This window comes from Molossus molossus, unplaced genomic scaffold (assembly GCF_014108415.1).
Source record: "Molossus molossus isolate mMolMol1 unplaced genomic scaffold, mMolMol1.p scaffold_m16_p_17, whole genome shotgun sequence".
NCBI classification, from domain to species: Eukaryota; Metazoa; Chordata; class Mammalia; order Chiroptera; family Molossidae; genus Molossus; species Molossus molossus.
This window is the reverse complement of record NW_023425352.1, coordinates 58,517,227-58,540,132: the sequence shown is the minus strand read 5'-3', so window position 1 is coordinate 58,540,132 and position 22,906 is coordinate 58,517,227. Positions and strand designations below refer to the sequence as shown.

Here is a 22,906-nt window from a genome sequence, read left to right as displayed (position 1 = left end):
TGTCTTCTTTCTAACCTTTCGCACCTTCCAGATGCCTTCACCACTGCAGATCCCTCCTGAGGCTGCCCGCGGCTGCCAGGCCCCGGTCCTCCTCCCTGAGGAGTCTCAGGTTGGCCTGACTTGAGGCCCTGCCCAAGCGCCGTGTGCCCTTGGCACGTGGTCGGCCCCCAGGCCAGCAAGTGCATGGTCGCTGCCTTCCTGTGAGCCTCCCCACTCCCTTGGGTTTGCAGTAGCTTAACTTCCATGATCATTTCACACCACCCTGTGTACTGGTGAATATAGAAACTGATACTTTATATTTTCTTGGGTGACTGTCATCCCAGAAGCCATTTCTTCTCCTCTGAGGGAATCTTTAGACCCCACTGGGGGTTTATAAATTGCATATTGTAAGGGAAGTCTTCTCACTGAAAATGGAGTGTTTTCCCCTGCGTGTATTAGTATTTGTCGTGCAGTTGGACCAGTCTCTGTGTCTTTGGGACTGGGTGTTTCCTGTCCACTTGCGGTGTTGTGTTTGTGTCGCATGAGGTTGCGGGAATGTGTATTGCTGTCATGCAGAGGTGGGGTCATCATGTTCCCATCCAGCTGTGTCATGTAGGCCCTCCCTGGCCGCTCCGCACGGTGGTTGCATGCCTTCCCCCAGGCCTTCCCCAAGCCTTCCCTTAAGGTCCGAGTCCCCAGGATTGTTGTCTGTCTTCCAAGGCCCTACGTGGAGGAGCCGCGCCACGTCAAGCTGCAGAAGGGCTCGGAGCCGCTGGGCATCTCCATCGTGAGTGGAGAGAGGGGCGGTGTCTATGTCTCCAAGGTGACGGGGGGCAGCATCGCTCACCAGGCTGGCCTCGAGTACGGGGATCAACTACTTGAGGTAAGTGGAGCTGCCCTTCTGCGCTCCTTTCTTCCCTCCTGCCTCCTGCCTCCTGCTCGCCGGCCTCCTATGGAAAAGCAGGGCTCCCAGCCCTGCCCCCTCACCGAGCCCACTCTGCTGCTCCCTAGTTCAATGGCATAAACCTGCGGAGCGCCACTGAGCAGCAGGCCCGGCTCATCATTGGGCAGCAGTGCGACACCATCACCATCCTGGCCCAGTACAACCCGCACAGGCCCCAGCTCAGCAGCCACTCCCGGTCCAGGTGAGCCTGGGGCCTTCGAGGGGCCGCCTGGGTTAGGGGAGGGGCTGGGTGCAGTGGGCACCGTGGTAGACCCAGAGTGCCCAGCTGCAGTCCTGGGCATTCTGTTGCCATAGGAAGGGGTTGACCAGCCCTGGACTTGGAAAAAGGACATATTAGAGGGAAGATGTTTCCTCCTGAAATAAAGTGTGGAAAGAGGTGGCTGGGTCCTTCTCTTCTCAGGGGGCCCCACGCTTGGGGGGTGTAGCTAGGAGCTGAGGCCCCAGGGCGGGATTCACACACAGAGCCCGTGTCCACGAGCAGACACTGCCTGTATTTGCCCTTATGCTGTGGGTTACAGGGCACATGGGGGAAGGGGAAGACATGCGTGGCCACGTAGCACTGCACAGCTCAGTAAAGGGGGCGACGAGACGCCCAGAGGAAAAGGGACAGCGAATTTGTATATCCCTAGGCTGACACCTCTGCAGAGTGTCCCCAAGTCGAAGACAGGTGATGAGAGGACAGGCAGACCCCACAGGATGGACGACCTGAGTCCAGGCTCCAGGGCACCTGTGCTTCTTGGGGCTCAGGGCACAGTGTTGTGTAACTGGTCCCTGTTCACGGCCCGGCCTGGTCACTCCGGGGAGGGCGTGGCTCCGGGCTGCTGGAGGCTGTGTGAGCTCCTCATTCTTCCTGTCCTCTGTCCCCAGCTCCCACTTGGACCCTGCCAGCACCCACTCCACTCTCCAGGGCAGCAGTGCTACCCCCCCGGAGCATCCCTCTGTCATTGACCCGCTGATGGAGCAGGATGAGGGCCCTGACACCCCCCCGGCCAAGCAGAGCGCCCCAGGCTCCAGGTCAGCAAATAGGTGCAGCACCTGTGCGCCTCAGTGAATGGGGTGGTCCAGGTGGGTCGTTGAGAGGCGTGGGCACTGGACAGTGGTGTCACCTGTGCTGCCGACCACACAGCAGGCTCTCCGGATTTGGGGTGGGGAGCACACTTCCTTTTCCCTGTCTCCTTCCTGTCCTTTCTTGCTTTCTTTTTCTCTCTTGTATGTATCAGGAGCGGCAGTACAGGCCGCGGTGGAGCAGGGAATGGTGATGGCCAGGTCTAGCCTGCAGGATGAGCAGGGGTTAGGTATGCAGAGGGTGGGTGTGGAGAGCAGGCAGAAGGAGGCAGGGCACACCTGGCGGCTGGAAGGGGCGATGCGGACAAGGCCGCATGGGCCGGGCCGTGCACTCCTGCATGGAAATGTTTCCCGGTCGCGGTGGGGCCTTGACCGAGCCCTGGCCTCACTCAGAAGGCGGGCCCTCTGCTTCCTTTGCGCTGACTCTGTCACGTGGGCCATCACCTGGCTTCCGCCCTGAGGTCCCTTTCGTCGGACTCCACTGCCACCGCCTTCCTCCACTCGGTCTGTTGCCGGCGTCTGTCTTGGTCACTGCACCTTGAGTCCCTCTGTGGCAAGGGCTCCGTCTGTGGGTTAGCATAATCCCTGGGACGCTGCTCAGTCCACCTGCGTCGAATGAGTTCTGTCCTGGTCAGTGGGACCGGCTCTCGCTGTCCTCAGAAAAACAGGTGCCATCCAGGTGGGAGACATGCAGCACAAGGCATGTGTTTGACAGCTGGGCCAGAAAGTAGGGGCTTTGATTCCCTCTGTTCCCCACTGGCTTTGTGACCGGGCCCATGTTTCACCTCTGCTGAACTTCAGCCTCCTGCCTGTAAGCTAACTCCCTAGAACTGGTCCCTGCGATGGGGCCACCTCCCAGCTCCTGTGGTTCCGAGACCTCCTGAGACACGGGAACAAGCAGAAACGGTCCTCCCTCCCTGTGCATGATGATGGAACTTCATTTCTTTTCCCGAAAGGGTGGTGGGAGAGGCCAACAAGAAGCCCCCAGAGCCACGAGTTGTCTTCATCAGAAAGTCCCAGCTGGAGCTTGGAGTGCATTTATGTGGTGGGAACTTGCACGGGGTGTTTGTGGCCGAAGTGGAGGAAGACAGTCCTGCCAAGAGCCCCGACGGCCTTGTGCCCGGGGACCTCATCCTCGAGGTGAGTTCTGAGCAGCTGTGCAGTAGGCCAGGCCCCTGTGTGTGCACCTGAGGTTCCTGCACTCTCAGGTGGCACAGGAACGAGGAGTACAGCCTGGCATCTGGCGACCCTTGTCAGTGTTGAATGCTGCCAAGACCCTCTGGGCAGATCCCGGGGAGGGGGCCGGGCCTGGGCTTGGACACTGGTGTCAGAAGGAAGGTGCTCCGCTGCGCTGGAGAGTGTCATCTGCCTCCCACAGGGTCTCCTGTCTGACGGGGAGCAGGGCCCTAGGCACTGAGAAATGCAGGTAGCATAAGCGAGGTGAAGTGCGATGTTCCTGGCTGGGGACAGAGCAGGGTTTCTCCTGGGCCACAAAAAGAATGAAAACACTGATCAGCTGTGTACTGTGAGGTACGTGTATGTGCCTCTAGGACCCCCCGCGTAGGTGGGGCTGACACGAGTCCATCCTGCCGTAGAGGCCAGAGCAGACGCTGGGCAGAGGCCTCTGCCTGCCTGCGAAGGGGAGGCAGGCAGGTTCTCCGTTAAGGGATGTTGCGTCTACACCTTATCCCACAATCTGCCTCTCATGGGCGCCCGACCCTGCTCTCTGACCCTGGCTCCCCGCCCCTGGGCAGTACGGCAGTCTGGACGTGCGCAGCAAGACAGTGGAGGAGGTCTATGTGGAGATGCTGAAACCCAAGGATGGCGTCCGCCTGAAGGTGCAGTATCGCCCAGAGGAGTTCACCAAGGTCAAGGGCCTGCCTGGCGACAGCTTCTACATCAGGTACCGGTGGCCAGGGGTTCCAGGGATTTGGGGCCAGGGGCAGGGCTTCTGATGGAGACTGTTCCCAGTAAATGTTTGTGTTCTCGCCCCAAAGGGTGGGATTGTGACCATTACTTGGGCCCCAAATTGCAGGCACATGGCAGGATGCTTGTGACTTAGGAAAGCCCTGAGCTCTTGCAGCCAGATGGGCTCCCTCTTCAGGCTTGGACCTGGGGGACTTCGAGGCCGCAGAGCCCCATTTTCCTGTGGGCTGCCTCTCTCTCCTGATTCTCCCCCAGCACAGGTCTGCTGGTCCTTCTGCACTGTGTCTACAGTGCCCCGAAGCACTTTGTGAAATGTGTGTGGGGGGATCTGGTGGCTTCTAGGGGGTTCTCACAGCTTCCTTCCAGTTCCCTAAGATCTGGGGCCACAGAAAGATAGAAGCTCTGATCGCTGTACATGAGGTGTGGTTCCTGTCTCCAGGACGCCCCCCTTGGCGGGGGTGATGTGATTCCAGCCTGGGGAGTTTCCTGTCTGTAGGAGCCTCAGCCTTGTCGGGGAGGAAGGCAAACAGAAGAGGCTCACATGGAAGGGCAGGAGTTCCCTGATGGGCGTGAGGCAGCCCTCGTTCCCGGGGAGCCCCGGGCCGCCTTCTTGGGGAACTTCTCCCAGGGTGAGAGGCAGCAGGTCCTGATCTCGGTCTGCGAAAGCTCCGAGCAGGAGGGCGGACCCAGGAACCTGGCTGCCAAGGCCTGTGGCCTCCTGATCCTCTCCCTCCGTCACCTGGTCCAGGGCCCTGTATGACCGGCTGGCAGAGGTGGAGCATGAGCTGAGCTTTAAGAAAGACGACATCCTCTATGTTGATGACACCTTACCCCAGGGCACGTTTGGGTCCTGGATGGCCTGGCAGCTGGACGAGAACGCCCAGAAGATCCAGCGCGGGCAGATCCCCAGCAAATACGTGTAAGTGTCCGAGTGCGTGGGCTTGGGGGCGGGCGGGCGGCACCTGGGGCACTGTCCCAGAGGATGGAGGCCTCGCTCTGCCACGCAATTCGGCTTCGGGTCTGTTCCTCGTCCGCAACTGCTTGTCTGAAAAGCTGCTTCTCATGGAGTCTCAAGTCAGTGATGTGCAGAAACACGGGGCACAGGAGACATAACCTTTTTTTTTAAATTTTTAACAGATTTATTGAGAGATAATTCACATACCATACAGTTCACTCAAAGTGTACAATTCATGGCTTTTAGTTTATTCACAGATATGTACAACCATAACCACAGTCAGACTTAGGACATTCTCGTCACCTGAGAAGCCTGTACCCTTTAGCTCCCCGCTTTGTCCTCTGTCCTCCCTGCCCTCCCCCAAGCCTCGGCAGCCACCGTCTGCTCTCCGTGGCCGCACATTCCCTGTTCTGGACGGCAGTGTGGGTGCAGTCTTAGAGCCGCGGTCTTTGGCGACTGGCTTCTCACACTCAGCGTGGCGTCTCTAGAGCCTGCGTGCTGCAGTGTCGGTTCTTCCTTCCACTGTGGCGGGAAGCAGGACTCGTAATGTCACCAAGTGAAGGCTGTCTAGTTCCTTTGACTCCCATCTGGATATAGAAGTTGGCCTGCTCTGAGCACTTGCCCTCAGCTCTGGTTTTTGTGTTGCCCCCACAGCAGTGGCTCCAGGGGTCCTTGGTGGAATGGGTGGGTGGAGTATCCTGAGACCTGCAGAGGACAATGGGAGGGGCTTGGACTTTCAGCCCTCACCCTCCTCATGGGCAGGCCGGGGGCAGACGGTCCCTTCCCAGCACTGCCATTCCCTGTGACTGCAGGATGGACCAAGAATTCTCCAGGAGGCTCAGCATGTCCGAGGTCAAAGATGACAACAATGCCTCAAAGACGCTGTCGGCGGCTGCACGCAGGTCCTTCTTTCGAAGAAAACACAAGCACAAACGCAGTGGGTCCAAAGATGGGAAAGACCTCCTTGCCTTGGACACCTTTTCCAATGACTCCATTCCACTCTTTGAAGGCAAGTGGCTGAGCTCGCTTTTCTGGCGGGCTCTCAGAATCCTCATGACAACGACGTAAACAAGAAAGAGGTTTACTTTGCTTTTGCACTGAAGTAGTCTAGAATTAGGTGTCTGGTTGGAATGGTGGTGCCACTGTCTTCAGTCTACCATCTGTAGGATGTGGTTTCCTTCCCCACAGTCTCCCCATGGTCACCACATGTCATTGCAGCTCCCGCCATCACATCCATGTTCCAGCAGCAGGAAAGAGGAAGGGGCCAGGCAAAGTGCCTCAGCTGTGTGCCTCTTTATGTAGTTCGCCCGGAAGCCCACTCTGCGGCTTCTGCCTGCACTTCATTGGCCGTTCGCGTGTGCGAGAGCCGAGAGGCAGGGCTTTAGTTGGCACCCCTGGCCTCCGGGGGTGCACGTTCTGTTATTAAGAAAGGACAGGCGTTTTGAGTGAGCACAATGCTCAGTGCATTGCTTCTAGTTTGTTTGGGGTTATTACAGGCTACTTGGTGGTGACCAAGGACCAGCAGTCTCTGCAGATCTTTGTCCTTTTGTGGCCTCACTTTTGTGTCCATTAATGATTTTGACAAGATCCTCCCAGGACTGGGTGCTAACCCCAGCCTGGAGTTGCACATTAGTGAGTCAGACATCCCCTGGCAGATGGCCCTTGTGGAAAGGGTGTGTTTGTCCTAGAAAGCAGGAGGTGCTTGTGCATCTTGCTCCTGGGACCCCAGAATGTGTCCACTGTCCTAGAACAGGTGCCCTTCTGGGTGTGGAGGTGACAGTGAGCAGCAGAAGGTAGGACGGTCCGTTTCCTCCAACCCACCCTCCTCCCTTCCCTCCTTATGTTTTAAATTAAGGCCTTAGGCTCAATGAGTTGGGTGAATCCTACCTTTGTTCCTGTCTCTCGGTCATTCTGAGTTGGCCTGGGTCGGCATACCATAGCCCACGAGCCAAATGCGGCCACTGCCTGTGTGCTGGGAATAGGTTCTTACGTGGTAAGGTGTGAAAAGACAGTATAGAGTTACTTGATTTTGCAGTTAGGCCTTTAAAACCTAAAATGTTCAACATCTTGCCCTTTACAGAAAAAGTCTGACCTCTTGAGTATGGCAGGGGCTTCTTGCTTATTTTGTTTTCTGTTTCTTTTCTTTCTTTGATCTCCACTTTCATATTCCCCATTCCCGTTCTCCCATAGACACATCTCTGCATATCTGATGTATGTTCAATGGGCACATTAATCTCTGAAAAAGAACCAGTTGTCTGTTTTTCCTTTTAATTTGTCAGTTGTTTTTTGAAGTTGTCTTTAGATGCATACACCTTTTGAATTGTTCTATCTTCCTGGTAAATTGACCCTTTTATCTTCATGAGATATACTTCTTTATCTCTAGTAGTGTTTCTTGCCTCAAAGACTGTTTTGTCTGATATTGTTATACCAGCTTTCTTTTGGTTAGTGTTGGCACAGTTCACCCTTTCTATCCTTTTATTTTAAACTTTCTCTAGCTTTATATTTACATGTCTCTCATAAGTAGCATGTGGGTTTTTTTTTTTAATCCACAGTGACTTCTTTTTCATTTTATTGAAGTATAATATACGTGTGGAAAAGTATGTATACGTTTACAGTCGGGAACATGGTGGCACTTGGCACGGTTTCTGCGCCCTCCTCCTCTGTCCCCGTCCCCAGGGTGCTGTGCCCCTGCCCTGCGTCTTCCATCTTCCTTTCTCCCCGCGCCACAGCGTGGGCGCTGTCCCTGCCTTACCCTGTTCACCAGTGCACTTTTCTCTTGTGTCCAGTATGTTCTTATTTCAGAAAGTGCGTATTTTAGTTTTCATTTCCATTTGATATTTTTGTGGTAAAAACATATTATTAAATCTACCATCTTAATCATTTTTAAGGATCCAGTTCAGTAGTGTTAGGTATATTTGCATTGTTGTGCAACAGATCTCTAGAACTTTTTCTTGCAAAACTGAAACTTTAAAGTCGCTAAACACTAATTCCCCCGCCCCATCTCCCACCACTCTTGACAACCATACCACCTTTTTCTGTTTCTATGATTTTGACTACTTTAGATACTTTATATGAGTGAAATAATACAGTGTTTGTCCTTTTGCGATTGGCTTATTTAGCTTAGCAAAGTTTTCTTGAGAGAGAGTGAGAAACATCGATGTGAGAGAGAAACATCGATCGGCTGCTTCCTGCACACCCCCTACTGGGGATCGAACCCGAAACCTGGGCATGTGTCCTGACTGGGAATCGAACAGGGACCTCTCGGTCCTTGGGACAACACTCAGTCCACTGAGCCACACCATCCAGCTCTCTCTTTCTTTTTTCAATGTCCTGTAGTTTTCTGAGAACAGGACTTTCATCTCCTTGGTTAAATTGTTTATTCCTAGGTATCTTCATGTTTTTGTTGCAATGGTAAGTGAGATTGTTTTTTACTTTCTCTTTCTGAGTATTCATTATTGGTGTATAAAAATGTCATCGAGCCCTGGCCAGTTTGACTCAGCGGTTAGAGCGTCGGCCTGCGGTCCTGAGAGACCCGGGTTCGGTTCCCGCTGAGGGCGCGTACCCCGGCCCTGGTCGGTTGTGCGGGTGGCAGCCACTCGATGTGTCCTTTTCACATCGATGTTTCTCTCTCTCTCTCTGTTCCTCTCCCCCCTCCCCCCACTCTACCTGAACAAAAAATGGAAAAATGTCCTCGGGTGAGGATTAAAAAAAAAAAAAATGTCATCGAGCCCTGGCCAGTTTGGCTCAGCGGTTAGGGCATTGGCCCATATTCCTAAGGGGTCATGGTTCAGTTCCTGTTGGGGACGAGTACCTGGGTTTCAGATTCGATCCCTGGCCCCTGTCAGGGTTGTGTGGGAGGCAACCAATCAATGTGCCTTTTTCACATTGATGTTTCTCTCTCTCTCTCTCTCTCCCCCCCCCCCCCCTTCCACTTTATCTAAAACTCAGTGGAACAATACCCTCTGATGAGGATTAACAACAGCAAAAAAATACCATCAATTTCTGGATGTGAATTTTGTATCCTGCTACTTTGTTGAATTCATTTATTAAACCTAGTTGTTTTTTGGTGGCATCTTTAGGGTTTTCTTTGTACAATGTCATGTCAACTGCGAATAGTGACAGTTTCCTCCTTTCTAATTTGGATGCCTTTCGTTTTTTCTTGTCTGATTGCTGTGGCTAAGACTTCCATACTATGTTGAATAAGAGTGGTGAAAGTGGACATCTCTGTCTTCGTCCTGTTCTTAAGGGAAATGATTTTAGTTTTTGCCCATTGAGTATGATGTTGGCTGTAGGTTTGTCATATATGGCCTTTATTATATTGAGGTATAATCTCTCTATTCTTACTTTGCTGAGCATTTTTATTAGAAATGGGTGCTGGGTTTTGTCAAAGGCTTTTTCAGTATCTATTGATATGATCATATGATTTTTATGTTTCATTTTGTTTATGTGGTGTATCACATTTATTGATTTGTAAATATTATACCAGCCTTACATCCCTGGGATAAATCCCACTTTTTTGTGGTGAATGATTTTTTAAATATATTGCTTGATTCGATTTGATACTGTTTTGTTAAGGATTTTGATGTCTATGTTCATCAGGGATATTGGCCTGTAGTTTTCTTTCTTTGTAGTGTCTTTATCTGGTTTTGGAATTAGGATTTGCTGGCCTCATTAAAAGAGCTTGGAAATCTTCCTTCCTCTTGAATTTTTTGGAATAGTTTGAGGAGAATAGGTGTTAATTCTTCTTTGAATGTTTGGTAAAGCTCCCCTGTGAAGCCATCTGGACCAGGGCTTTTGTTTGCTGGGAGTTTATTTATCATTGTTTCAATTTCCATTATTGTTATTGGTCTGTTCAGGTTTTCTGACTCTTCCTGGTTGAGTTTTGGAATATTGTATGCCTAATAATTTGTCCATTTTGCCTAGGTTGTCCAGTTTGTTGGCATATAATTGTTCACAGTATAATCTTACAGTCCTTTATATTTCTGTGGTGTCCATTGTTATTTCATCTCTTTTGTTTCTGATTTTATTTGGGTCCTCTCACTTTGTTTCTTGGTGAGTCTGGCTAAAGGTTTATCATTCTTGTTTATCTCTTCAAAGAACCAGCTCTTGATTTTATTGATATTTTGTTTTTTGTTTTTTAGTCTTTATGTCATTTATTTCCTCTCTGATCTTTATGTTTTCCTTCCTTCTACTTACTCTGGGTTTTTCTTTTTGTTCTCTCTTTAATTATTCAAGTTGTAAGGTTTGATAATTTATTAGAAACGTTTCTTGTTTTTTGAGGTAGGCCTGTTATGCCGTGAACTTCCTGCTCAGGACTGCTGTTGCTGTGTCCATTGATTTTGTGTTATGTGTTCTTATGTATTCATTTTCATTCGTTTCCAGGAATTTTAAAATTTCTTTCTTGATCTCTTTGGTAATACATTCATTGTTTAATAACATGCTATTTAGCCTCCATGTGTTTGAATGTTTTTATAGTCATTGATTTCTAGTTTCATGCCATTGTGATCTGAGAAGATGGTTGATAGGATTTCAGTCTTCTTGAACTTGTAGAGATTTAATTTGTGTCCTAACGTGTGGTCTATCTTTGGGAAAGCCCTGTGTGCACCTGAGAAGAATATATTTTCTGTAGCTTTGGGGTGAAATGGTCTGTAAATGTCAGTTAGAGCTATCTTACCTAGTGTGTCATTTAGGGTTTCTGTTTCCTTATTAATTTTTCATCTAGAAGATATAGCCAGTGATCTGTCAGTGGGGTGTTAAAGTCCTCTACTATTATTGTATAGCTGTCGATCTCTCCCTTAAAGTCCTCCAGAAAGTTTTAAATATATATCTTCCTCCTATATTGGGTGCATATATGTTGACCATGGTTATATCCTCTTGTGGATCGATCCTTTTAATATTATAAAGTGGCCTTCTTTGTATCTTGTTATGGCCTTCATTGAAGTCTATTTTATCAGATATGAGTTTTGCTATCCCAGCTTTTTTTCTCATTTCCATTTGTATAGAAAATTTTTTTCCATCCCTTCACTTTCATCTTGTGTGAGTCTTTTGTTCTGAGGTGGGTCTCTTATAGACAGCATACATATGGGTCGTCATTTTTTTTTTTCCCTCACCCAAGGGCATATTTCCATTTTTTATTCAGATAGAGCAGGAGGGAGAGAGAGGAAGAGAGAGAAACATTGACGTGAAACAAACACATTGAGTGGCTGTCACACCCACGACCCAACCAGGGCCAGGGACTAACCGCAACTGAAGTACATGCCCTTAGCAGAACCTAACCTGGGTCTCTCCAGACCACAGGCCAACGCTCTAACCGCTGAGCCAAACCGGCCATGGCTCGTCATGTTTTCTTATCCATTCTGCTACCCTGTGTCTTTTGATTGGAGTGTTTAATCTGTTTACATTTAAGGTTATTACTGATATGTACCTATTAATTGCCATTTTTCTTCATTGCGCCTGTGTTTCTCTATATATCTCTCTTCTTGTTATTGCAGCAGTATCTTTATCATTTCTTGCAGTGCTGGTTTGGTGGTAATTCCGTTAGCCTTTCTTCTTTTTTTATTTTTGTCTGGGAAGCTCTTTATTTCACCTTCTATTCTGAATGACAGCCTTGCTGGGTAGAGTATTCTTGTTTTCAGATCCTTGTTTTCCATGACCTTGAATGCTTGATGCCATTCCTCTGGCCTGTCATGTCTCTGTTGAGAAGTCCACTTCCTGCCTTATGGGGGTTCATTTGTAGGTAACCTGTTGCTTTCTTCTTGCTGCCTGTAAGATTCTGGCCAATTTGGCTCAGTGGCTAGAGCACTGGCCCGCAGACCAAAGAGTCATGGGTTTGATTCTGATCAAGGGCACATACTTTGGTTGCGGTTCTGTCCCCAGCCCTGGTTGGGGTTGTACGGGAGTCAATCAGTCGCTGTGTTTCTCTCACATCAATGTTTCTCTCTCTCCCTTCCTCCCTCCCTCTCTCCCATTCTGTCTGAAGATAAGTGGAGAAGTGTCCTCAGGTAAAGACTAAAAAAAAAAGATTCTCTCTTTGTCCTTAATTTTTGGAATTGTAGTTATGATATGTCTTGATAGCCTCTTTGGGTTCTTGCTTGGGACTCTCTATGCTTTCTGAACTTGTGTGTCTTTTTCCTTCACCAAGTTAGGGAAGTTTTCTACCACTGTTTATGCCAACAGTTTTTCTAATCCTTGCTCACTTTTTTCTTTTCCTGGTTCTCCTATGACGTGAATGTTGTTATTTCATCTTTTCCTACAGCTCTTTAAAACTGTCCTCCTGTTTTTTAATTGTTTTCTCTTTTTGGTTCTCTGAGTGGATTTTTTTCTACCCTATCTTCTAATTTGCTAATACGATCCTCGGCTTCCTCTAATCTGCTGTTTAGTCCCTCCAGTGTATTCTTTATTTCTGCCATATCATTTTTCATTTCTGATCAGCTGTTTTTCATTTTTTTATGTCTTTTCTCATGCTATGGAGCATCCTTATAAACATTACTCTGAACTCTATATGTAATAGCTTGCTTATCTCTATTTCATTTAGCCTTTTCTCTGGAAAAGTTTCTTGTTTTTTCATTTGGGGCTTGTTTCTTTGTTTCATCGTGTTGGCTGCTTGTTTGGGTTTGTTTCAATGTATTAGGTAGATCTGCTATGACTTCCAGTCTGGATAAGGTGATCTTGTGTAGTAGGTGACCTGTGGGACCCAGTGGCGTAGTCTCCCTGATCACCAGACTGGGATGCTCTAATAATGTCCCTTGTGTACTTTGTGTGGGCCCTCCTGTTTTGATGGAGTTTTGATTGCTACTGATCCGTTCATACGTGGGCTTGACCCTCTGGATGACTGATAAGTGATGTTCAACCCTTAACATAGTGAGCAAGTTGCTGTGCAATTGCTTATCATGTGAAGCACAACTGGAGCCTGCCCAAATATCCCTGTGGATATCAGTGCTCTGCAGTTTATGGCGCCCTCTGCTGAGGCTGGATGTGTATGGACCAGACCAAGCTGAACACCAAGGTCTGGTTTTACTCTCCTGGGACAGAGTCGCAGGCCAGGCAAAGATTCTTAGCTCTCAGAAATCTGTCTCTGCCTGCAGACTGGCCGTTAGTCTCAGACTGTAGTCCTCCACTAGATGTGAACTCAACCCGGCAGGTGAGGTTTGAGAAATTCCAGCATGAGGGGCAGTTGCTTCCCCTCAGGCTAAAGTTACAGGTTTATTCAGATTTTTTATTTCTTCATGATTCAGTCTTGATAGGTTGTATGTTTCTAGGGATTTCTTATATTTTCTAGTTTATACAATATGTTGACATATAACTGCTTGTAATAGTTTCTTTTAATCCTTTTTATTTCTGAGAAGTCTGTTGTAATGTTCCCTCTTTAATTTATAATTTTAGTTATTTATATCTTCTCTCCTTTTCCTCCATTAGTTTAGCTATGAGTTTGTCAATTTTGTTGATCTTTTCAAAAAGTTAACTCTTGGTTTTATTGATTTTTTTAAAAAATTGTTTTTCTATTCTGTTTTTCTCTGCAATTTTTATTTTCTTCCTTTTGCTAATTTTTGGTTTAGTGTGTTCCTTTCCTGGTTCCTTAAAGTATATAAAGTTAGGTGGTTGATTTCTTTCTTCTTTTTCAGTGTTAGCATTTTCTGCTATAAACTTCCCCTCTTAGTACTGCTTTTGCTGCAAAGTTTTGGTATGCTTTGTTTTTATTTTTATTTGTCTCTAGATATTTTCTAAATTTTCTTGTGATATTTTCTTTGAGCCATTGGTTGTTAAAGAGAGAATTAATTTCCACATATTTGTGAATTTTGCTTCTGCTGTTGATTTCTAGTTTCATCCCATTGTGGTCAGAGAAGATACTTTGTATGATTTCATTCTTAAATTTGTTAAGACTTACTTTGTGGCCTAACATGCGGTCTATCTGGGAGAAGGTTCTATATGTACTTGAGAAGAATGTGTATTCTGTTCTTGGATGAAGTGCTTTGTATGTCTGTTAGGTTCATTTGGTCTACAGTGTTGTTCAGGGGTTCTGTCTCCTTATTGATCTTCTCTCTGAGAGTGGGGTACTGAAGTCTCTTACTATTATTGTGTTGCTATTTCTCCCTTCGGTTGTGTGTCTGATGGTTGGGCAAAGGTGTAATGGCCACCGTAACAAGAAGGTATTTTAAGATTGAAGGATGATACAGGAAACTCCATAGAATGTAATCGAATTTATTATAGGGTAATTTATTTATAGGAATGTAGGGTCAGAGTGGACAGATGACCCAACAATCTGTGCCAATTATTCTCTGTTAACAGACACCTGTTGCAGTACTTTTTAAAATAGTGTAACTCGAGTACTAATGATCAACGAGACAATGGGACACAGAATGCAGTAGTGCCAGGGGCCATCCCTCCTGGTGGTCTTGTGGTAGATGATTATTTATAATTGATACTGTTATTAGTTTGATATTTATCTGGGTAGTCATGCCATTCTGGCCATTACTAACAAAAATATTTATGGCTGCATTGTGTAAGTTTAAGGAACACAGATAATCATCAACTAGAAGTCTTTGGTATGCTTGCTGAGGACAGTAGGGTGGTTAAAGGTCATATCCCGAACACAGAGGTGGAGTTTGTTTCTGTTCACAGCCACACCTGTGCCATTTGTCGGTGTTTGCTTCACATACTTGGGGGCTAATATTAAGTGCATATATATTTAAAATTTTTTTATCTTTCTGAAGAATTGACTCTTTTATCATTATATAATGTCCTTCTTGGACCCCTGTGATATAGTTTTTGTCTTAAAGTCTATTTTGTCTGATATAACTGTGGCCACCCTGCTCTCTTTAGATTCTAATTTGCAGGGAATATCTTTTTTTTCTGTCTTCTCACTTTTAGCCTATGTGTGTCCCTAGACTTACAGGGAATTTTTTGTAGACTGCATATAGTTGGGTCTTGTTTTCCAACCAATTTCTTTTAATTGGGTCATTTAATCCACTTACATTTAAAGTGATTATTGACACAGAAGGACTTAGTATTGCTATTTTGTTGTTTTCTGTATGTCTTCTAGCTTTCTGTCCATCTTTTCCATCTTTGCTATGTTTGTTTGTTTCACTAATAAGTAGTGTTACATTTTGGTTTGCATCTCATTTCCCTTTGTGTTTTATAGATACTTTCTTTGTAGATACCATTGCAATTACATAAGACATTTTAAAGTTACTACAACAGTTCATTTTAAACTAATATCAACTTGATTTCAATCTCATATAAAAACTGCTTTACATCTTTGCCCTCCCCCCAATTTATGTTATTGATGACACCAGTTACCTCTTTTTAGACTGTGTATTCATTAGAATAGATTTATAATTTCATTTTTATGCTTTTGGTTTTTAATATGGATACTAGATTTAAAAGGGATTTATGCACCTATATCAGGTTACTTCTAGATTCTTATTTGTATGATTACTGTTACTGGGGGGGTTTGCATTTCCTCTGGGCATCTGATTCTGGTTAGATTCAGTGACTCGTGAGATGCTCTCTAGCCCTATAATTATGAAGAAGTCTGATCAAGCAGATTATTCAGTGAGGAACAGAAATCTTCCAAATTGGTTACCTGCAGTGTAGAATGTTAAGTCATTTCTTGATCCTTGTTCGGGTCAGTTGAGGGAATAGTGACTTACTGTTCACAAACAGGGAAATGCATAAATAGATATGCTGTGTCCATGAGCAGGGTGTTCCAAAGGAGTGAATAGAGGAGGTCAGTATGAATCCACACGATGCATTCTAGAAACAGCACCGAGTAACACAGGGACTGACAGAGTATAGTCATTTGAGTTGAATGTGTACACACCATACATACTACTTTCTCGTCTTTTTGAGCATATAAAAACCAACCTGTAAGACTAACAAACCTGGAGGGTGGACTCCCAGTTCGTGTCGTGGCTCCCCCTGAGAAAGTGTAGGGGACAAGGCTGGAGAAGGCGTCACAACGGTGTTGGGCTTTATCTCTAGGATTCCAGTTTCTAGAGAGGGGGCTTCTTTAGAGGGACTGTGCTTCGTACACTCTTTTTCCTTTTAACAACTCATTTACTTTCTTTATTGATTTAGAGAGGAAGGGGGAGAGAGAGAAAGATAGAAACATCGATGAGAGAGAACATTGATTGACCGCCTCCTGCATGCCCCCACTGGGGATGCGGCCTACAGCCTGGGCATGTGCCTGGACCGTGAATCGATCCAGTGACCTCTTGGTGCAGGGGTTGACATACACTTAGTGCAGTGTGTCCCCATGGAGCCACACTGGCTGGGCATTTTGTATACTCTTTTTTTTTTTTTATCCTCACCCGAGGACATTTTTCCATTTTTTGTACAGATAGAGTGGGAGAGAGAGAGAGAGGAAGAGAGAGAGAGAGAGAGAGAGAGAGAAACATCGATGTGAAAGGGACACATCGAGTGGCTGCCACCGCACGACCAACCAGGGCCGGGGACAAACTGCAACCGAAGTACGTGCCCTTAGCGGGAACCGAACCCAGGTCTCTCCGACCGCAGGCCGACTCTCTAACCGCTGAGCCAAACCGGCCAGGGCCATTTTGTACACTCTTTAAAGTGTTTCTGAGAAGCCAGCACAGTGACTGATGCCAGGAAGGTGCCACGAAGATATTTGTATGCTGGGTTTAGGCCATGTCTTCCTGCCAGGACTGTATTATTCTGCCGATGGAAGGGGAGGATTGCTGTGTGTATCAGCTAGGACGTTGGTTTGACTGCTGTGATTGAGACAGAACAGCAGTGGCCGGAGCATGAGAGGATGCTCATTTCTCTGCCATGTGCAAGTGTAAGCTGCTGGGTGGTCCCAGGGACCCACGTCCCTTCTGTCTTGTGCCTGCCATTTCCTGGGGTTACCCTCATCTACAGGATCAGAGCCACTCACGGCACCTGGTTCTGTTCGTTCCTGCCCATGGGAAAGGGGTCAGGGAGGTGGGAGCTTTACTTCTGCTCACTCACTGTGCAGGTGTGGGTCGTGTGACCACCTTCCTGCAGGGGAGGCTGTCCCTGCCAGACCTCAGATTTTATCTCTGGAGAGCAAGGAATGGACAGTGGGGGAGGGGTAAGCAGGCACAATACACAGGAGACTTTCAGCAGAAATGCTGAAATGACGGGTATTCACAGACAGCAGTTGTGTCGAACTGCAGAGTGACCATGCCCTGGTGTGCCAGGGATGTGGACTGGCAGTGCTGAAACTGGGCAGTCCCGGGCGAACTCGGGTGAGCTGGTCACTCTGCCTGGCTCTGGATTTGTGGAGTGAAGGGGGTGGGCCTGCAGTGAGCAAGGCCAGGGGAGCGGTGTGTCCCCAGCTATCCTCCCTCCCTTTACTCCACCTGGGTTCCATGACCCTGTCCCTCTCTCTCTCAGATTCGGTGAGCCTTGCCTATCAGCGGGTCCAGAAAGTAGACTGTACTTCCCTGAGGCCTGTCCTGATTCTGGGGCCTCTGCTGGACGTGGTAAAGGAAATGCTGGTGAATGAGGCACCCAGCAAGTTCTGCAGATGCCCCCTCGGTAAGGGCCCCTTCCATGCATGTCCCTGTGCCTGCGTCTACTGTCTCCTGGGGCCGGATCCCACAGGGTTTCAGAGCCGTGCTGACTTGGGTCGCCAGTGAGTGGCTTCCGTTCTGTCTGGAAGAGAGGACGGGCTTCCTCGTGGCCCTTTTGCACTGTGCTCCCTCAGCATGCGGTGGGGCCAGTCCTGATGCCGTGTCTGTGCTTTGCAGAGGTGATGAAGGCCTCCCAACAGGCCATCGAGCGAGGTGTCAAAGACTGCCTGTTTGTCGACTACAAGCGGAGGAGTGGCCATTTTGATGTGACCACGGTGGCTTCCATAAAGGAGATCACAGAGAAGGTGCTCAGTGCTTCAGACCCAGGGTTCAGCTCCTGTTTGAGTGCTGGCCATGGCCCCCGTGCCTGTGGGCCCCTGTGCCTGTGGGCCCCCTGTGCCTGTGGACCCCCGTGCCTGTGGGCCCCCTGTGCCTGTGGACCCCCGTGCCTGTGGGCCCCCTGTGCCTGTGGGCCCCTGTGCCTGTGGACCCCCTGTGCCTGTGGGCCCCTGTGCCTGTGGGCCCCCTGTGCCTGTGGGCCCCCTGTGCCTGTGGGCCCCCTGTGCCTGTGGACCCCCCTGTGCCTGTGGACCCCTGTGCCTGTGGACCCCCTGTGCCTGTGGGCCCCTGTGCCTGTGGGCCCCCTGTGCCTGTGGACCCCCTGTGCCTGTGGACCCCCTGTGCCTGTGGACCCCCTGTGCCTGTGGGCCCCTGTGCCTGTGGGCCCCCCGTGCCTGTGGGCCCCCCGTGCCTGTGGGCCCCTGTGCCTGTGGACCCCCTGTGCCTGTGGGCCCCCGTGCCTGTGGGCCCCTGTGCCTGTGGACCCCTGTGCCTGTGGACCCCCTGTGCCTGTGGACCCCCTGTGCCTGTGGACCCCCTGTGCCTGTGGACCCCCCTGTGCCTGTGGGCCCCTGTGCCTGTGGGCCCCCTGTGCCTGTGGGCCCCTGTGCCTGTGGGCCCCCTGTGCCTGTGGGCCCCCTGTGCCTGTGGACCCCCTGTGCCTGTGGGCCCCTGTGCCTGTGGGCCCCCTGTGCCTGTGGACCCCCTGTGCCTGTGGGCCCCTGTGCCTGTGGGCCCCTGTGCCTGTCCCTTGCCCTGGCAGCTCAGATTTTGAGTGAGCTCACCATGTCATTTAGCCCAGGTGAACTGCTTGGGGCTTGCCCCCTTGCGTCTGTGCTCCCACTCTGGTGAAGAGGAAGCTCCTCTCAGGGAGGGGTGTAGGCATCACCCTGTGGACAGGTTCCTCCCCTCTGAGCTCTGAGCTGCCCGAGGGCCTCTCCCGGGGCTGCCGCAGGGACCCACACGCCCTCTCCCCCTGAGCTCTGAGCTGCCCGAGGGCCCCACATGCGTGGGCTCAGCGGTGCGCAGAGCTGTCTCTGTGTCTTATTCTGGGGCAGGGCACAGTGTCCGTCAGCACCCTGAGAGGGCCAGGACCTATTGTGTGTGTCTAAGCTCTTGAACGTTCTGGGTCCACGTGCCAGATTGCAGGGGGGAAAGTGGGGACATCACAGGCCTGTTGGAAAGGCAGCCCTGGAGGGTGTGGGCACCCCTCAGCAGAGAGTTTTCAGTGTTAGGTCTCCCCAGTTTGTCCTGTGTTGTCTTCACGAAAGATGGTCACACTTCCTTGTTCACGGGCAGCTGTGTTCACTGACAGAGCAGGGAGAGCAGTGTGGGAGGGGGCCCACTGGTGGCAGAGAAGGGTGGACTGGGCTCACACTGCTGTGCCCTAGAACCGGCACTGCCTGCTGGACGTCGGCGCCCACGCCATCGAGCGGCTGCACCACGTGCACATCTACCCCATCGTCGTCTTCATCCGCTACAAGAGCGCCAAGCACATCAAGTAGGTGCCGGCTCCTGGGCCCGGGCCTGTTGCGGCTGCAGCTCCGCCGAGGTGCCCCCTGGGGTCGGGTGGGGGAGGAGCCCCCAGCCTCACAGTGGGGACCACCCTCTGCCTGCAGCTGCTGTCTTGCTGCAGTTGGGCAGTGTCCGCCTAGCTCAGCCCCTCTCTCCCCACCACCCGCTTCCCAGTGTGGGTGCTGCACAGCCCTGAGTGTGCCCAGCTTTGTCTGCAGAGCTCCCCTCCTGCCCCCAGCGTGGTGCTCACACGGACACACGAACTAGGTGGCCAGGGCCGGGTCCAGCTCTGCCAGAAGCAGGCTTGTGACTTGGATAAGCCTCTGCTTTCACTGACCTGGTCCATCCTGGTTGGGCTAAGCTCATCAGGGCCCCTCCATTTGCCTTTCTGTGCTTCCGTGCTCCTGGCGCCTGCTCCCAGGGGCTGCTGGGATGTCTGCGGCTGTGTGCGTGCTCAGGGCGCCATCTCCCGCTCTGCCCAGAGTTCCCAGGGGCTGCAAGCTGGGTGAAGGGAGGGAAGAAGAGGGCCTGGGGAAGCGAGCGCCTCAGCCTGGTTCCCTGAATGTCCCTCTAGGGAGCAGAGAGACCCCATCTACCTGAAGGACAAGGTGACTCAGAGGCATTCCAAAGAGCAGTTCGAGACGGCTCAGAAGATTGAGCAGGAGTACAGTCGGTACTTCACAGGTAGGCAGGAGTGCGTCCGGCTTGGCGCGCAGCACAGGCAGGGCACGGGGTCAGGCCTCCCAAGATACCCTTCTGAGAAGTGGGAACAGCCAAGCCTTCTGGATGCCTGGTGATGCTGGTCTCAGCACTTCGCTGCCTGTGTTCTGATCGCAGGCACAGGGTGATGTTGGAAGTGTCGTAGGTTGAAAGGAAAAGCTCACTAGTTCGGCCTCAGGCCATGGGCTGGCCTTGTCCACCCAGGCTTTTTGCACGTGCAGTGGTGGGTCTGTCTCACAGCCCTGTGCATAGCTTCAGTGTTCCCAGGCGGGCTGCACGGCGGTGGCGGCTGTGACCCTGTGTTCCAGCGTCCTCAAGGGCACGTCAGTCTTGCCATGAGGTTTGATGAGGAAAGCTGCGTCCTCACCATCTCTGGTATTTGAAACACAGCAAACCAAAGCAAGCATGGCTCCGGCTGCTGGCCGTCACTGGCCTCGCTCTCAGCCTCTTTCATGAACACTAGTAGGGGGTTAATGACATTGTGGTCACAGAGCCCTGGGGACAGTGATTTTAATGAACATGTAGAGGGCATTGTGATCTAGTCTTGTGCTTGCGTTTATGTACGTGTGCGTGTGTTTAATTTCCAACCCGTCCCAGGCCAATATTTTAGTCAAATACATTAATGGTTACTAGAGAAATGAACATTTAAAACTCCAAAACTTATAAAATACAAGCCTTGCCTTTTTTGTTAGATTCAACAGACATACAGTTATGCTGTCACATTTTTATGGCAGTTTCTGAATGCTCCCCAGCAATGCTGGTGCGCACCCTGTGGCAGGCATCTAGGAGCCCCCTGTCCACCGGCCTGCTCCGTGCAGCGCCCCGAGTGCCTGGTCGGTGTCTGCAGGGCCCGAGGCGCCGAGAGCCGGCTGAGCAGGGCTGAGTCACAGGGAAATGCCATCGTGTCAGCAGGGAATAGTCTCTGGTGCATGGGATGTCCAGCCCCTAAACTCATCCTGCTTCCTGCACAATTCTGCTGTGGATTAGACCATCATGACGCCCCTGCCCCAGTGGCTTTCCGATGTGCTGGGCCCCCCGTAGCAGGACTGGGCACTGGGCACTGGGCACTGCACATGCCAGTGGTTAAACCTGGCTGCCCTGTTACAGGGGCTGGAGAGCCTGCAACATTCGACACCAGCCTTCATTTAAGCCCCTATGTTCAGCATTCTGCTGAGCAGCAGACCAGAGAGACAGATAAAAAGCCAAAGTGTGGTGTGTGTTCAACTCTTCTTTTCCTTCCCCAATTTCTTGCTGGGGGAAGAGGGGGTGGGAGTGAGGCAGGGGTTCCAAACAGGCAGACACAGAGAGAGTAAAGGGTTTATTTGCCTTAAACCTGGGGTCTTTTCTGAGTTCATTGATGTGTGTTTGGGCCTCTTTTGCAGGGGTCGTCCAGGGAGGAACCCTGTCAAGCATTTGCGCTCAGATCTTGGCCTTGGTCAGTCAAGAACAAAACAAAGTCCTGTGGATTCCGGCCTGCCCACTGTAGAGCACGGTGCTGGGGAGACTGCACCGGGCTGCCAGCGCCTGGACCAGCTCCGCACTGGGGTGCTGCGGGGGAGTCTGTCTGCACGAGCACGAGGCGGGGCGACCCCGCACAAGGACTGCACAGCACCTCTATGAGACAGAGGGCCACGGACGAAGAGGTCCGGGCCCAACCCAGCAGACTGTCTCCTCTCACACGTGTGCTTTAAGACAAAATAAAAGACTTTGCTAGAGGGGTTCAACACCAACCTTTCTTTAGCCAGCTGATCAGAGATGCTGCAAAGAGAACTTTTCATATCACAAGTTTACAAGCCTTTTCTAAGTATTTGGTGGTTTCTGTTTACTTGAACGGCCCATGTTGTCGGTGCCTGGCCCCTGCCCCCTGTCGATCTGTGTTACTTTGGTGTTGGTTTTGTTCCTGTTTTCAGCAAAACAACTCTGGAACCTCATTGAGGCTGCTTTGCTTTGGGAGGTTCTTGTTGGTGGGACCAGAGCTCTGAGATACATTCTGCTCCTTTGGTGGCATCTCTTCTGGAAGGACATCACGGCAGCAGATGCTTAGACATCTGTGGTGGCAGAACCAGTGCCTTTGTGGGGCTGACTCGCCAGCGGCAGTGTCCCCTGCACCAGGGAAGGCGACTCGGGCAGTCTCGCAGACTTGTCTGACTCTCCCGCCTGCCGTCCACGCGTCTCGCTGCTTCTCCACCTGCGCTGGCCACTTCCGCATTCTCTCTGGTCTGTCGGAGCCTTGGGTTCACGGTGACAGCTTGTTCTGGGCAGGGTGTTAAGCTGATGCATGCCGTTGGGTCCTCTGTAGGTTCTGTAAATAGTGACAGCCTGTATCAGTGCAATGTCTGTTGGGTGCTTCTGAAACCGGAGCGGGTGGACACATCAGCTCTTTTGGATGTGAAGTGTTTCACTTTGAGCTGAGTCTGCGGGGAAGCCTAGGATTCGTGTTGTCACTGTCAAAATCTGAAAAGAGAACAGGATCTTTCGGTCTTGGCTGCGGCACCCACGGCGTGAACAGTACTCCACAAGGATGTCTTTGTTCGGGTTTGTTTGTTTGTTTGTTTCTTTTTTTTTTTTTTTTGCACTTCTGATGCTGGGTGTCTCTGGCTGAAGATTTGATGCGTTCCTCCCTAGACTGTGCATCCTGTTTATAATAGGTACTGTACGGCTCCGTGTGCGTGTCACTGGGGCAGGGCCTATATTTTAATACTGTTCCTAACATTTCATTTTACTAGCAAGAAATCTTTGATTTCATTTTATTCTTTGTAATTCTAGACACTAGACTGTAGTTTAGCCACACTGACATTTTTAAAAAAGGGATATGTTTTCTTGCACAGTCGTTCAGAGAGACACATTTCAGTCCTCAGTGCTGCCCTGTTCACAGGTGACGCCGTCTGC

General features: G+C 50.2%; 1 protein-coding gene across 2 annotated transcripts in view; it reads left to right on the top strand.

Annotated features, from left to right (window-relative positions):
* The window catches only part of DLG5 (discs large MAGUK scaffold protein 5), a 119,128-nt gene extending 96,583 nt beyond the window's left edge, over positions 1–22,545 (top strand). For both annotated transcript variants that reach the window (XM_036265488.1, XM_036265489.1), the window contains 12 exons: positions 700–862; positions 991–1,124; positions 1,811–1,957; positions 2,965–3,148; positions 3,763–3,911; positions 4,683–4,853; positions 5,702–5,898; positions 17,265–17,408; positions 17,621–17,748; positions 19,174–19,283; positions 19,872–19,981; positions 21,400–22,545. In XM_036265488.1, the coding sequence (XP_036121381.1) occupies positions 700–862; positions 991–1,124; positions 1,811–1,957; positions 2,965–3,148; positions 3,763–3,911; positions 4,683–4,853; positions 5,702–5,898; positions 17,265–17,408; positions 17,621–17,748; positions 19,174–19,283; positions 19,872–19,981; positions 21,400–21,503 (1,741 nt within the window). In that variant the 3' untranslated portion in view covers positions 21,504–22,545. The remainder of the gene's footprint in view (positions 1–699; positions 863–990; positions 1,125–1,810; positions 1,958–2,964; positions 3,149–3,762; positions 3,912–4,682; positions 4,854–5,701; positions 5,899–17,264; positions 17,409–17,620; positions 17,749–19,173; positions 19,284–19,871; positions 19,982–21,399) is intronic.
* The last annotated feature ends 361 nt before the right edge of the window (positions 22,546–22,906 follow it).